This window comes from Bombus huntii, unplaced genomic scaffold (genome assembly GCF_024542735.1).
Source record: "Bombus huntii isolate Logan2020A unplaced genomic scaffold, iyBomHunt1.1 ctg00000061.1, whole genome shotgun sequence".
In the NCBI taxonomy this organism is placed as follows: domain Eukaryota; kingdom Metazoa; phylum Arthropoda; class Insecta; order Hymenoptera; family Apidae; genus Bombus; species Bombus huntii.
This window is the reverse complement of record NW_026099322.1, coordinates 181,901-199,160: the sequence shown is the minus strand read 5'-3', so window position 1 is coordinate 199,160 and position 17,260 is coordinate 181,901. Positions and strand designations below refer to the sequence as shown.

At 36.6% G+C, this 17,260-nt stretch overlaps 2 protein-coding genes across 2 annotated transcripts in view; one reads left to right on the top strand and one right to left on the bottom strand.

The window, feature by feature from the left end:
* Positions 1–17,260, bottom strand: part of LOC126875979 (omega-amidase NIT2-like) — a 56,273-nt gene that overhangs the window by 206 nt on the left and 38,807 nt on the right. The window contains exons 2-4 of the mRNA XM_050638911.1: positions 1,158–1,342; positions 595–763; positions 87–320 (exon numbers count right to left, since the gene is read on the bottom strand). Of these exons, the coding sequence (XP_050494868.1) occupies positions 87–320; positions 595–763; positions 1,158–1,241 (487 nt within the window). The 5' untranslated portion in view covers positions 1,242–1,342. The remainder of the gene's footprint in view (positions 1–86; positions 321–594; positions 764–1,157; positions 1,343–17,260) is intronic.
* Positions 1,921–17,260, top strand: part of LOC126875970 (venom serine protease Bi-VSP-like) — a 57,835-nt gene continuing 42,495 nt past the window's right edge. The window contains exon 1 of the mRNA XM_050638886.1: positions 1,921–2,706. The gene's annotated coding sequence lies outside the window, so the exon portion shown is untranslated. The remainder of the gene's footprint in view (positions 2,707–17,260) is intronic.

The window sequence follows — 17,260 nt, the reverse complement described above, 5'->3', positions numbered from 1 at the left end:
GGAAGATGGCTAAATCGATAAATTAACGAGACTAAAAATTAATTACATCATGGATCTCTCGCTTTTAATTTTAAGCTGTAAATTACCGATATCGGTGACTGCCATATTCTCTTGAGTTTCCAAATCGTAAAGAATCTTTCCCCAGGGATTGGTCAACTGTGTATGCCCCCATGCGACGTAACTTGCTGAAGGAACACGAGCCGGTGATATGCAGGCAACGTATAATTGATTATCATTCGCTCTGGAACGCTGAAGTAATGACCAGTGCAGTGGTCCAGTGGTCATATTGAATGCCGCTGGATATATCAGCATTTGGCAACCTAACCCAGAGAAGCAGGAAATATGAAGCCACCGAATACCAATTAACTTCGTAGTTGCACGGTTCACATTCCATCATTTCTGAATATGCGAGGACAGTCCTCTTATTGTGCTTTTAATTCTTTTATTTGTTTCATTTTCAGCAAATATACTGGTTTTTTAAATTAAGCTTCTTTTTATACAGAGTTACAGATTATATTAATTTTATATAGAATATATTTAAGAAAGATATTTAATTTTTTGCTAGTTAAGTATTGATCGATTAAGTTACTGTACCTTTGTTCCGATAAATGCGTGCCATTTCCTCGAATCTAATATCATAGCAAATGCCAATACCTATTTTGCAGCCCTTCACATCGAACGTCGTTAGGGAGTTACCAGGACTGAGTGAATCACTCTCTCGAAAAGTAATCTTATTAGGAATGTCGATGTCGAATAGATGTACCTAATAACATAAAAATGTAGTCGCTAATTCTATTGCTGCAACTTTTGTAATTTAATATCAAAGTTACCAACTCCTAAACTTTAATTATTTTTTATTTAATAACTGACAGCGTTTTTATCACTTTCTTTTATTAAAAAATCCTATCATTTAATAATGTTTAAAAAGGAGAAAAAATAAGTATAATAATATTTTAAGTATGTGAAAAATTTATATTACACATTACAACAAAAATGGGCGTTTCCCGTATCATAACGTATTTTATAAACCGTAAATTATTGAATTGGTTATAGTATACGTATGTACATATGTATATTCCTAAATTATTCCTAGATAGAGTCACTTTCTTCACCCCAATATTTTCAAATCCAAAGCCATAAAGGAATATATTACTTACCTTTCGGTGTTTTGCTATCAAAGTTCCATCGGGACCCCAAATAGTACAGGTATTGTACAATTTATCGCCCTCTATTTCAGGCATCGTACCACCAACTACATAGATGTTGTTTTCTTTAGCTGCGTTCGATGAAGCAACGCTCGTTTCACCATCAGGAATACTCTCGGCGTATTTTCGAAAGTACTCTGCATTGCAATATTTCAATTAATGAAAAATAACTGTCTTTTGTTCCAACCATAAATTAAATTGAAATGTTTGTCAGTTTTTTATTTTTTAAATTATTAAAATAACTAAGTTTTATATTTCGACTTAATTAAATATGCAATTACTTAGCTAATAGTATATATAATAAATTGTTTCTACAGGTTCAAAATGAAAAATGAATATTTAGAAATATTTAATTACGACAATGCTATTTGTGTTAGCATCAGTGGCTTGTTACTCAACGACTTTGCTAGTACTTTTTCAAACATAAAGTTAGTTTTCAATTAACACTTATACTAGAGGCGGAATTATAAATGCAAAATAATTGATAATACTAATTTATAAGTACCTAATTATTAGTATCTTAAAAAATATATTTATACAAAAATCACGATAATCATGAAAATGGGGAAATCCTATATTCTCGAATCAATTCACAATTTATTTTGTATATTAATTAGATTCCACGCTCATCAGTACGTACTCACTGGCGACATCGAGAAAATGTATCGGCAATTCCTCGTACGACCAGAGGATCGGAAATATCAAAGGATATTATGGCGCAGCGCGAGAGGAGAAACAGAAACATATGAGCTTAACACCGTAATACTCTTATCATAGAAATAGAAGCAGTCCTCAATTCCCGCCCGCTAACTCCTATCTCCACCGATCCAAATGATCTCCTAGCCCTCACTCCCGGACATTTCCTCATTGGCGATTCATTAATGTGCTTACGTGATCGAGATTTCAGAGACATTCCATCGAACCGACTCTCCAAATGGCAGCATATCCAACAGCTTAAACAACATTTTTGGAACCGCTGGCATAAGGAGTATTTGAACGAGCTAACCAACCGCAATAAATGGAGCAAGGGTGGACACAGCATCCAAAAGGGCACAATCGTCATCCTCAGAGAGGACAACGTTCCCTCCATGCATTGGCCTCTGGGCCGAGTTATCAAGGTTCATCCAGGCGCCGATGGTGTCATCCGGACAGCTACAGTTCAGACGGCAAAGAGCATTTTGGATCGGGGCGTCAAAAGGCTTGTCCCACTGCCAATTCAACCCGATCTCGAGAAACCCGAACAACTAGCCACCGAGACGAAATAAGATGGGAACTTCAACCACACCTCCCTAGTTTGATCGGTACCCTCTCAACGGGGGGAGAATGTTACGCCATGCGGCTTACCATAGGTCATATTCTTAACTATCGATCGCGGCACTATAATGTCGCAGACGGATCGTCGCGTCTGCCCGGCAAACAAACATTGTAGTGGCAAGCGCATGGTTCATTAAGCAGGGCGACTTCCAGAAACGTCGACTCGTGGCCCGTATTTTACCTCGCAGTAAAAGAATGTGGCGTGATCCGAACGTAGTGGGGGTCGCCTTCCAGAAAAAACGAAAAAAATCGAAAGGCGTTCAGAACTTTTCGAGAAGTCGAACCGTCAACACATGTGGTATGTCGCGCATTACTTATCAACCAAAACGCAGTTACATTTTTTTTGTTCCATTTATATCTTTCTAGTTAATAAGTTGTTGAAATAAACATTAATTTATTTGTGTTAATTCTGTGGAATTTCATTGAACTACCCTTATTATCATAATCGAAATAAGGGGATCGATCAGTTCGTGGCGTCGATTATTTAATCGTAACGGGAACTTACAACTCTCGTTGACGTGCTATCTCGCGATCGCGTCTCTCCGCGAACGGTCGAAACGCCTATTTTTTAATGAACGACGTCTCCCACTAGAGACTTTCTCTCGAGAGCGGCTAGCATCCTTTTCTAACCACCGATATACAAATTGACCAATTAGCAGCAATGCCAATTTCCCTTACTTTCTGAACGAAGGTTGTCCTCGACGAATCCGATTTTTCCTCTGCAATATTATTAAAGCTACACATTTCGAATTTTCCAATTATGCCGAAACAATTGCGTGAACCACTCTATATATTCCATACAATAAACTATTTTTTGCGTTTTAAAGTAGTTGAATATTTTATTAAAATACTCTGAGCAATTCTCAGGTTTCTGTGAAAACAAGATAACCCAAATGTAGTTGTGTTTCCTTCAGAATTATGCAGATTTTATTTGAAATATGTGAGGTGTAAGTGACCCCGACGTGATCGAGCTAATGAGATTTCAATTATCGTGATTCCGGGCGCGCCTACGATATGTCAAACAAGAATAAAACAGTTACGACCAGTGAAGAGTTCGCGTGCCTTTGACGATGCCCTAGAAGATAGTGCTATGGTTCTCCTTACTAGAGAGATAGCTCGCGGCGGCGAGCATCGCGGGCGATGAAGAAAAATCTACGGCCCTCCAAGGGTGTCTAGAACCTGAGTACTTAGAGCGAATCGAGGACATAGCGTTGAATCCCCCGGCCACCACAATATGATAAACTCAAGGACGAAACACTTCTCTCTCCTTTTCCTTTATTTGTCGGCTCTACATCCATCCCCCTTGCTTACTCAAGTTGTTGTTTGTCTATATACGATTCAGCAGCTATGGAACCACATATGGGCAAGATGGATTGACAGAAAGGAAGCGGAGGATGTAATTGAAGGATGAGCGTTGTAATGAATTGGTTTTGGTTTGTAAATATATTTGTTATGTTCTTGCAGCACTTCTTCTTTGCATTCTCAAGTCCCTTGGACGGCCTTTAGGAGAGAACAAAGACACAAATGATAATTGTAGCTGCTGGCTGTAGATGTCGCTGCTAGGGTACTGCTGTATTTTCTTTTCATTTAAGAATCGTGGAAGAAAAATCGGACTACGGTCGCCGGGATTTAAGAACCCAGATCCCGAACGCTCGTAACTTGAGACGCTAACCACTGCGCTGCCGTTGTCTGGTATTAGTTAGTGTCGAGTTGTCGTATTTGTGCTGTCGAGTGCCGCCACATATGTATGCATTTATGAATCGAGTGGTTTACAAGTAATTACAATCGATATACATTACAAGTAATTACAATTTATTACAAATGACTCGCTGTGCATATTACTATAACAGTCAGTACTAATTCTATAGATCAGCAGCATTATAACTTTCCAATAAACAACCGAAAATCACGTCGTTGAATAATAAATGCATTCACTGTAGAACGAAATTATTATTACGAATATAAGAGAAACGATTTAAAAACCATGTATTTTTTCATTTAAATTATTTGCATTTGCAAAGGGAGATACAAAATTTTAACAACGTTGCAAATTATAAAGACACAAATTACAGTTTCGTGTTTAAGTTATTGTTCAGAGTTTGTTGGAATACAACGATATTAATCGCATACAGATGAGGTGATTGATCGAACGGATTCTTTCCTTCGTTGTTCAGCGATATCCTCATTAGCGTGCGTTCGTGAGATGTACCACGGCGGCTAGCACGTGCATGCTCTTTCGAGAATTCGGCGGAAGAAGCGTAGGAATATGGATGGAACATTCCCGATGGGCACGTCGAGAAGCTACTAGAAGGTTCTGCGGCACATGTGACGCCACACAGACACCCACACAGGTCACACTCATTACTGCATAGAGAGTGGGGTTCAAAACCTTTTCAAGGGCCATGGGTCACTAAGCCAGTCAGTCTGTGTCTGTGTCTGTGCCAGTCAGTCAACTGTCTACATTCCAGAACACACACACTTATAATTCCTGTAATAATTGTTTAATAAATATCACATTATATTGTTTCAACACAAACATTGTGTCTTCCACAGATTATTAATCTTAATTCCAAGATTAAATTCTAACAGAGCTTCCTAATAATTATGGTACAATTGGTAAAATGATGATTTTACATGAAAAAAGTAAAAAATATATTAGATAATTGAAATAACGCGATATAAATATAATTGAAATAACATCAGTAAGAACGGATGTTTTAAGCTTTCGATTTTGAGAAAACAGGGTATGAATATGTTTAGTTAAAAAGCAATCCGTGTTTATTCGAGCATTCGCGGAGAGACGCGATCGCGAGAAAGCACGTCAACGGGAGTAGTAAATTCCCGTTGCAATTAGATAACCGACGCCACGAACTGATCGATCCCCTGATTTATTTATCCCGATAATAGGGGTGGTTCAATGAATTTAACACTGTATTAACAGGTTAATATAGCTTGTATATTTAAAAATAATGAATGTAATAATAAAAACGTCACAAATTATTTAGCGATAAATACAGTTGATATGTTATAGGAATTCGACCCGACTTTGCGATATCTCTCAATGAATTCGTTAGACTAAGCAGTTTATAACGTTTGACTCTTCAGAAGGGACCGATTACTCTTCGATCCTTTTCGTTGTCTTCTCTGGAAGACGACCCCCACTACGCTCGGATCACGCCACCGTTCGCGCCTATGATCACGTATACCAGCTTCTTTATGCGGATAAAATAACGCACCGAAGGCGAATAGATGTTTCTGGAACTCGCTGCTTGACGACAACTATGCGTTTATCGCTACTTTGTGTATATCTCGACGGTCATGTAAGACGATCTGTTTGCGACGGTTAGGAACACGGCCTATAGTAAGCCTTGGGGCGTAATAAACGGAGAGAATAGAATAATCTACAGAATTATCAACGGTGAAGTATATAAATATACTAACGACTCAGAAAACATAATTGAAGTGAGTTGCTTAGATATGAAATTATTGTTAATAACTAAAAGAATAATAGTACAAGTTAGATTAGCAGAGAGACAAACGTGATTGTGCAGTGAGTCTAGGAAACAGGATAAAATATAAAACAAATAAAAATGGAATATACAATACGTCCTATCCAAGAAGATTGGATACCAACTAATGCATAATAAAAGAATGTCCGCAATATTTGGAATTAAGAACAAAATTCTTAAAATAAACAACCACCATCTTTATGAACAGAGAAAATTGATTATTGAGACTAAAGAATTTTATTAAGAAACAACATGACGCTCAGAGCATAATAACTGAAGTTATAATAACCTGAGCACAACTCAAAAACTTAGCTATGACCCTTTTGTAATAACTAACAAACAAACATTTCAAACTTAATTAATTATAAACAAGCTACAGATAATTTGAAGTTAGATATGAACAAGCTTAATAACAAAATTACATAAATAGAATTTTTCTTATTTAAATGCGACAGTTCGTAGTACAAAACAAATTTTGTTCAGGAATAAGGTTTTCTGAAAATTTCCAGCGAAAATTTTTGCAAAAATTTCCTAAAGGAATTATAATCTATGAGATAAATGAAATAAAAATACAAAAACCAACTGATATTAAAAGAAGAATGATTATTTTACAAGATCATATGAAACTGTGTAAGGGATTACATATGTAACATATTGTCCCGATGTACACATATTTGCGAAGCGACTTACTACCCTGTATATTCCAGAAACTTCTTAGTTTGCCCCAGCCTTAGCAATTTGAAACTATTTTATTAAAATTAAGAATTTTCCACATTAGATCGAACGCACTTCTAATAGGTACCAAACAGTATATATATATAGCAAGATTTCACATATCTCTAAATTATTCACAGAAAATTAATACGGCACATAAATTAGACTTCGGATTGTAAGTATTAAGAATAAATAACCGATACAGTCTCACAAAAATAGAAGGATAAAGATAGAGATAAGGGATCAAAAACAACAGTTATTTTTCAAATTTGTATGAAAAGCCCTTAAGAAAATAAGTTCCTCCTTAAATTGAAAACAGTTATATGTATAGAAATCAAACTTGCGATAAAAGTAAAAAAGATAGAAAATAAGAAAATTGTATTTGTTTTTATGACTCACTTTTACATGTAGTATAATTTCCACCGCTATTTTAGCATAGAACGCTATTTTCAAACACGAACTGTTCCAACTCGATAGTCCCTTGCTTTATTGTAAACGGAAAATTCTTTCGTGTTCTCAACCAAATTTATCAAATTCCAGCAATGACACATGCTATGTGATTGTCAGTAGAACATGGAGAAATGTTTCCAGTAAAGTTTCGAGCGACTTATCGCCGATTTTCAGGAGACACTGCGACGATATCGCGTGTACAGTGCTTCTATCGGTGTTGATGCGCTTTAATACATGGTGCAAGAGAACACTAATAAGATTTCCCAGTGGGCCTGTAAATCCTTATAGATCACTCAAAAATATATCATATTGTTTGTTTCAACTACTAGCAATTTAAAACGTCGTCTACATATATTTAGAAAGTTAGCAAAGACATATATTTGTTCCTGAGCATGATTTCTATCAGTTGAGCGTTGTAGCAAAATGTCCGATACAATTTAATGTTGAATTTGTCTTTTTTTTAGGCTAGCTTGATTGGATTACAGGTAGATTTAAACGATCCGTGTGTTGCATCTCCAAGGCATTTTCGACTCATCGATACGCAGTGATACCCGGCAAACTTCTAGTGGACAAGCGACGTTGCTTGCAGGCAGTTTATATACATGTTTTGGCATGTGTTGTCGGCAGGCAATGTCTACAGACGCCTGTAGTCTGCCCGTACGCGCCTTAAGTTTCACTGACAGACATTGTCCGCCGATTACTACGACATCTGTCTGTGGACAATAGGCCGTCAGTGTGGAGTTATCTTTACCCGAATAATTTAAGAAATATAAAATAAACTTCAACGAAAAGTTGCTAGCTTCGATATCTTACTAATACAATGTTATCGAAATTGAATAAACCTCGTTACTGTATTTAAAAGGAAATTGCATTTATATTTCAAGTTTATAGAGACAACAACAACAACCAAACAAAGAATCGCAACGAAGAAATAAACGGATACAACAAACAGAACACTGGATCGAAGATAGAACAATAAACAAGATAGAACCAAGAAAACAACAGTAACGAAGAACCGGGGCGCAGAAAAAAGCACGAAGCGTGCGAGCTGGAGAGGAAACCTGTGACCGTCGGTGCAAGCGGTAAGCATACAAAATGGTTGTCGAGCAGGAATAATCGGCTGGAGAGCCAACCTGCTGGGACCGAGCTATATGGTGGCAGGTATCGCATGGCGCCAGCTAAGCGAGCTGCCGCCCGAAAGGGTAGGTTTAACTTGTCCAATGATCCGCAAGGAGAGGGCAAGTCTATGCGCGCCATTCCCAAGTCGAACGCGAACATCTAAATGCGAAGCCAGTATGCGTTTTTACTGCAGGTATGGCGCGGTCGACCAAAAGGTCGGGCCCTCAAACGCACACATTACTTGTACAATTCGAGTGCTGCAGATACGGAAAAGCAATTTATAATTTATCGTAATTTATCGTAATGCGAATTTTGGCGCGTCGTCATAAATAGATTTTTATTTAAAACGAAATTGTTAAATATCCTTTTGTATCAATTCACATAACGTTAATAAATCAATATTAGACATATTACTCATAAATTGTACATATCTTTGTGCATATACGCATAGTTTTCGTGCATATATCAATATTTGTATATTTTATGTGTATAACTTTCATATGCTTTTCGCAAATTTTACATTCATAAACATCTGCAATCTACACGTTACGTTTTTCGTTGTATTTACAAGTACGGACATTAGATATTCTATTACATTCTTTTATTATAATCTTTTGATATATTTATAGTTGTTTAATTATTAGGTCATCCCATAAGTTCGTGCCGTTTTTCGAGAGGTTATATATGTTAAGATCGTTTACATACCTTTCAGTTTCATGAAAAAATGTAATCCCCCTCTCGTTGTACAACTTCTTCCCATTTTTCTGGTAGGTTCCGTCTGGATAAAAGTTCTCTTGTTTTTCTTTAAAATAATTTTCTATGCTATTTTTGAGAGTGTCAATATTTTCCAATTTTTTAGCTACTAAAAAGTGTTGTAATGCTCTGAACAGGTGGTAATCAGATGAGGCAAAATCTGGGGAATATGGGGGATGTGGTAAAATTTTTCAATTAAATTCAGACAATTTTTTTGTAACGCTTTTCGCGACATGCTGTTTAGCATTGTCGTGATGGAAGATAACGTTGTTCCTATTCACTAAACCTGGCCGTTTTTCAGCTAGTGCTTCCCTTAATTTTTCCAACTGAGCGCAATATTTGTCTGAATTAATGGTATCACCACTAGATAAAAGTTCAAAATAGAGTATTCCTTTATAATCCCACCATACACACAAAAGAACTTTACGTGGATGTAACCCTGGTTTTGCACAGCGTTCAGGTGGCTGATTTCGTTGGGATCAGCTACGTTTCCGTTCAGGGTTTTCGAAAAGTATCCACTTTTCATCACCAGTTACCAGGGGCGTTTAAGGAATGGTTCACGTTTATTACGTGCAATTAATGACATGCACGCTGTCATTCGTTCAAGACGGTTCCGTTCCGTAAGTTCATGGGGCACCCAAACGTTCAACTTTGACACCATCCCCATTTTTTTTAAACACCTATGAATCGTTGTCTTAGGTATTTTCAGGACATTTGACATCTCTTGAACTGTCAAACTTGGTGATTTTTCAACAAGATCCCGAATTTTATCTCCGTCTGTCTGAAGAGGACGCCCGGAGCGTACCTCCTCTTCTAAACAGAAATTCCCAGCTCTAAAACGTTGGAACCACTTCCTACAGGTGCGAGATGAAAGCGCATTTTCTCCGTAAACAGCACATATGTTTTTCCTGGCAATTGTTACCGAACTTTCTTTCCGAAATTCATATAACATGAGATGTCGAAAATGGATACGCATTTCACTCGTGATTTTTTACTGTTAGAAGTCACTGTGTTCACTATATTACGATCTTATGCCCACGAAGATCTACTCTAGCCTGTTCTCGATCAGCTAAGCTCAAGTGCATTGGTCCCTTATCGCCGTATGTTTAGAAATCGACACATGAAATATATACACAAAAGTGTATAAATATATACACAAAAACTTATGGGATCACCTAATATGTAAACGATTTTGAACTATTTAATTTAATAAAGACCTTAGATCGACGGATTTTAATTGCTGTCACATAATCGTTAATTCATTACTTTTCCTCCAACTGTCACGAATTTTCACAAAGTGTGTATTTCGGATCGTTAATCTCATACGGATGTAAACTTCATTTTCTTAATAATCTTGGTCAATCATGTATCACATTTTCTATAAAATCTATAAGATCAGCAAGTGCTCTAATACTTGTGAATAATCATATATCTTAATTCGTGCCTTTTGTATTAATACAGAAGCTTCATGCGAGAAAGAATTTTCGATATAAATGTTCTCAATGTTGTAAATCGAGTTCTGCCAGAGCAACCGAGCTAAACGGACGTGTAAAACAGTGCTTCAGAAAAAGTGCGGCAAGTGGGGAAGAGAAAGTTACGAACGGCAACGCCCATAGCTAAATGGTGGAAACTCGTGTCTTCTACTAAGAAGACTACAAGCAAAACTAAAATGAAAAAGCACATCCCATCGATAAAAATAATTAACAAAGACGAACAATACTACATAAATAAAACAACAAACATATCAAAACCAAGCCAACCAATAAACGAAGAACAGGAATGCTCAGCTACAAACGAAGTTGATATGGAAACAATACCAAACAATGAAGAGAATATTACCAATAACGAATTAACCCAACAGGATGAAAGCTGGAAGGTGGCAAGTTATAACAAGAAACGAAAAATAACAGGAAATTCAGATACAGAAAAGCAGCGATGGCTGCAAGAATTACCATTAAGAAACTCCTTCAGCTCACTTACGGAAGAAATAGACGACCCAACAACCAAAAACACAACTAAATCAACGCAAACTACAAAACCACCACCAATATTTGTCGACGCCCAGATAATAGACCCGCTTATTGATCGACTAAACGATATAGTTCGGAAGGAAAACTACACAATAAAACAAACAAAATTAGAACAAGTAAAAATTCAAATAAACACCCCAGAAAATTATAGGAAAGTGATAAAAGAATTAAAAGAAAAAACGCTGTGTACCACACATACCAGCTGAAAACGGAAAGGAGCTACGAAATAGTTATAAGAGGACTACATTCAAAAACTAACACAAAAAAAATTAAGTGACGAATTAGCAAAAATTGGTCACCAAACAAGAGCAATAAGCAATATGACAAGATACGATACGAAGCATTTAACAACACACTGTCCATACGTAGGGAAAATAAATGAAGTAAATGTTAAGGAAATTCGAGGATTTGGAAATACAAATTATTGACTATATTTCCCACACAACAGTTATACACCTATATTACTCTCTGAAAACGTCTTACACGCACGCTGGTCGCCAACCGACTATCCTAGATTCTTCTAACATCTGGCAACAGTCTTTTGTCTCCACTAAGACCTTGACGCCCTCTAACCCTTACACACACACTCTCATGTACAGTATAAATGTATCACTTCCCTAACACGCCTCCTTACATTTATACTGTACACTTAATTTTATTTACATACTTGTCGAATTAACAAAATATTTAACATTTATCGCTTTATTTACATTTCTCTTATTTTACATTCATCCATGACCTAAACCTTTCAAATTTCTCTCTACACAGTGCCTTCGTAAAAATATCCGCAGTGTTTTCAATCTGTACTTACTTTTATTATGTTTATCTTATTTTCCTTTACGTACTCGTGAACGTAGTGGTAATGAACTTCGATGTGTTTAGAATTTTTTGTAAAAGTTCCGTATTTTGCTATACTCATTACTCCAGAGTTATCCTCATAGATTTTTACAGGGTTATCGTCTACATTTACATCGAAGATTTTCATTAGTTCTCTGATAGTCATTACTTCGCTCACCGCTTCCGATAGAGCAACATACTCTGCATACGTCGAGGCTTTTGTCACACACCTTTGTTTTTTAGACTTCCATCCAATTACATTTCCATACCATCTAATTACATACCCAGAAGTCGATTTCCTATCTATATGATCTCCTGCCCAATCAGCGTCCACATAACAATCTATCGTTTCGCACTTTTCATTTCTTTTATAATGTAGCCCTAAATCTCTAGTCCGGTACAAATATTTCAATATTCGCAAGGCATATTTAAAATGTGTCTCGTTACAACAATCTTGAAATCTACTCAGATAATTCACACTATAACTTATATCGGGTCTGGTATTTACACTAATATACAGCAATGCGCCAATTAAATTCTTGTATCCAATGTCCTCTCTATTTATCTCAGCTTTTTCAATTTTTAAGTTGGTCTCCATAGGTGTACAGTACAATTTGCTGTTATGTAATTTATATTTGTTTGCTAATGATTCTATGTATTTCTTTTGGCTTAATCTCATTTCATTTTTTAAATAATCATACTCTACATTTATTCCAAGATATTCTTTTACTTCACCTAAATCTTTCATTTCAAATTTATCAGTTAATAATTTTTTTTACACTTTGTATCTTCCCTTTGTTTTTACTACAAATCAACAAATCGTCTACGTATATTAACAAATAAACAACATTTTCTCCCTCTCCATAAGTATATAGGCACAGCTCTATATTGTTCTTTTTAAAACCTAATCTCGTCACATACTTATCAAAACACTCATACCAGTCCCTCGGACTTTCTTTTAACCCATAAAGCGCTTTCGATAATTTACAAACTCTATTCGTTCCGTCCGCATATCCCTTTGGTTGATTTACATATACCTCCGAGCTTACTTCACCATTTAAAAAGGCAGTTTCTACATCCATTTGCTCAATTATTAATCCATTTTGACAACAATATGATAGCAATATCTTAAAGGTCTGATTACTCGCCACTCGAGAATATATGTCATCGGCTACGTTTCTTTGTTGAAATCCCCTTACCACTAATCTAGCCTTATACCTGTCCTCTGATTTTTTTCGTGTAAACCCATTTTACATCTAATACTTCTTTGCCTTTTACCCTTTCTACCAATTTCCAAGTTTTATTCTTATAGAGACATTCTATTTCCTTATCCATAGCCTGTTTCCAAACTTCATTATTTTCGCAACCAATCGCCTCCTCAAATGTACGAGGGATATCTACTTTACAATAATTTGCATGAATCTCGCAAATATTTTCCTTTTCTGGATACCTTACTGGAGTTTTCTTAATACGTGTAGATCTCCTAGGAGTGTTTGAGCTTTCAATACTACTATTATTTTCATCTTTCCTACCTTCTAACTCTTCCATATCCATACCATCCAATGAATAGTTATCTTCGCTATCATTTCTATCTGCCTCTAATGAATTTTCCTCAAAACCGATACATTTAGTGTCTGTCTCTATGACCTCTACATGTCTAGCTATTGTTATGTTCCCACCTAATAAGACTCTGTATCCTACTTCACTATATCCTAATAGAATTCCCATATCTGCCTTCTTGTCCCATTTGGAAACTCTTTTTTGTTCTGGCCTTCTTACAAAAACTTTACTTCCATATAGATGTAGATTTTTAACACTTGGTTTTTTCCCGAAGAATATTTCAAAAGGTGTCTTTCTTTCTATAGTATTCGCTAATATTCGATTTTTCAAGTATGCCGCTGTACAAACTATTTCCGGCCAGTACCTTTTATGTACTTTCGCTTCCGCTAACAAGCAACGCGCCATGTCCATCACTGTTCTATTATACCTTTCCGCTGTCCCGTTTAATTCATGTACGTATGTTGGGCAATTATTTATTCTTATACCTTTATCCCTAGCAAATTTATAAATTCGATTATTTAAATATTCTTTACCATTATCGAATCTTAATATTTTTAACCTCTTGCCCGTTAAATTTTCGGCTTCATTTACGAACTGTACGAAAGAATCAAAGACCTCATCTTTTGATTTTATACAATAGATCCTAGCTATTTTACTATAATCATCGATAAATGAAATGAAATATTTTTCTCCATTGAATCCGGTAGTCTTAAAGGGACCACATACGTCCGTATGAATAATTTCCATTATTTCCCTAGTCTTAGTTCGATTATTTTTGAAAGGTAAGTTATGCATTTTGCTTTCTATACACACCCTACATTTCAAAAGTTCCTTTTCAAATTCATTCGGTATGCCAGTCACTAGTTGCTCTTTACCCAAAATCTCTAAATATTTAAAATTTACGTGTCCTAGCATCCTATGCCATCTTTCCTTTTTACTCATACCACTACGTTCGGCGCTGTTTACTAAGTGCGCCGTTGCTGTCCATATGCCTGCTCTTGAGTTTCCATGCTCGCCCGTGCCGGTTCTTGATTGACGATGAAAGTTTCCACGTCCTCTGCTCGTATTGCCTTTGTTCCCTCTTCCTCTGTTTCGACCACGTGTTGGCCCATGCCAATAGCCGTTACTGCTTCCCGCTTGAACGCCATTTTGACACTCTCTCGCAAAGTGTCCTAATCTTCCACATCTGAAGCATCCTTCCTTTTTTGCAGAAAAGGCGTTGGTTTGCCTTTCTCCTCGATTGGATTTATTTTTCTTCTCTGCTATCTCTATTTTATTTTTTACATACGCTACCGTTTGATCCTCTTCTTTCAATGCGTCTATTATGTCCGCTATGTAGCTGTATTCTTCGGGTAACGTATTCAGCATGTAATTCAGCTTTTCCCTCTCACTTACTTGTGCGCCCGCACTTTTTAATTCATTGATTAATTTCTCAAAATCGTTAAAGAATGATGCTGAATCACTGTAGTTCTCCAGTCTTATGTTTTCCAATCTCCTTCTGCATACGATCTGCAGTGCCGTCGACTCTTTCAAGTACATTTCATCGAACCTTTTTATTATATCATACGCCGTTTTTCCTTCCCTAACATACTCCAATTGTCTGTTCGATATTGCACTATAAATTATATTAATCGCCTTCAAATCCTTTTTGTCCCAGTCTTCATCGTCTCTTTCGTTCTTCATTCTAGTTGTAACAACCTCGCATTCCTTATATTTGAGAAACATCGTGATTCTTTGCTTCCACATTCCATAATCCTCACCATCGAATATAGGTATCATGATTTCCGATCTCTCCATTTTAATTGATTCTTCTTTTTTTCTTTTCTTACTCAAGCGTTCCTACGTGCTCAAAGTATATTTTTTCCTCTGAAAGTTTTTTTTTCTTTACTGAAAACTCACTCGCAAGATCGTAACCACGCACTAAATATCTTGCAAAACTAGTAACCACGCTCTGCTACCATGTTAAGGAAATTCGAGGATTTGGGAATACAAATTATTGACTATATTTCCCACACAACAGTTATACATCTATATTACTCTCTGAAGAACGTCTTGCACGCACGCTGGTCGCCAACCGACTATGCTAGATTCTTCTAACATCTGGCAACAGTCTTTTGTCTCCACTAAGACCTTGACGCCCTCTAACCCTTACACACACACTCTCATGTACAGTGTAAATGTATCACTTCCCTAACAGTAAAATGTTACAACTGTAATGGAAACCACCCAGCCAGCTATAAAGGATGCGAAATCAGAAAACAATCACAACGTAAACAGTTTCCACCACTTGGCAATAGATCAACTACCAACATTGAAAGCACAAAATGAACCAAAAGCTATAAACGGAAACACCGATCCCCAAGGAAACCGCAGCTACGCGCAAGTAACCCAAAACATTAGACAAACAACGCCCACAAACAAACAGAATCAAAGCAACAACACCGAAGACGATACAGAAATCAAAGAAATGCTCAAACAATCCATTAAAGGTACAGAGATATTAAGAAAAATGGTAAGTGAGAAAAACACAATACTAAGGCAACAAGTACAACAAACAACAGTCATGTTACTACTCACAAACTTGCTAAGTAAAAAATAAAAATGGACATGCTTGAAATAGCAGCATGGAACTCTAACGGACTATAACAAAGGGCCCTAGAAACTAAAACATTCCTGTATAATAATAATATCGACATACTACTCGTATCGGAAACACACTTCACTATAAAAAGTTACATAAAAATACCGTACTACACAATATATGATACCAAGCATCCCTCAGGAAAATCACACGGAGGGACCGCAGTAATAATAAGAAACGACATTAAACACCACTAACACAGCCAAGCTAGTAAGGAATATATACAAGCAACCACCGTTACTGTACAAACTAGCAGCAACCATTTACAGTTGTCAGCAGTATATGTACCACCGCGACACAAAATGACATCACAAACGTGGGAAGAGTACTTTCAACACTTAGGTGACAAGTATATCGCAACGGGAGACTACAATGTAAACCACACGCTATGGGGATCAAGAATTACCACACCTCGAGGTAGAACCCTGGAAAAATACATTAACAACAACCTCAATATATTATCCACAGGAAGACATACTGGCCGACAGACCTGAGCAAAATACCTGGCCTACTCGATTTTGCAGTTACAAAGGGACTAAACGCAAATAAACTAAAAATAACACCCAGCCTCATTGCATACAGCCCAATTGCTTACAGAAACAAATTAATACTTTATAGCAATCCAGGGACACTATGCAACAGAACAACCAAATGGCAAATTTTTAAAGAAATAATCGAGAGCAAAACCAGTTGCAGCATCCCATTGGAAACACCCGAACACGTCGAACAGGCAGTAACACCATTGACAGAAACTATCCAAGAAGCATCATGGACAACCACTATACCTGAACCAACCAACAGACAAACAAAAATAATTCCATCAGACATACTTGAAAAAATTAGAGAAAAAAGAAAAGCGAAAGCAAAATGGCAAAAACATAGAACATGAGAAAACAAAAAACACCTAAACAAACTTGCAAAGGAAATAAAAAACAAAATAAAAGTGCACAACAATAACGAATTCACAAAATTCATAGAGTCACTCTCTGCTCACGAGAACTCCAACTACTCCCTATGGAAAGCCACGAAAAAAGAAGAAACCAATAAAACTAGTCACAGCAATCAGGACGGCAGACAACACATGGGCAAGAAGCAACGAAGAGCAAGCTGAAGAATTTTCCAACCACC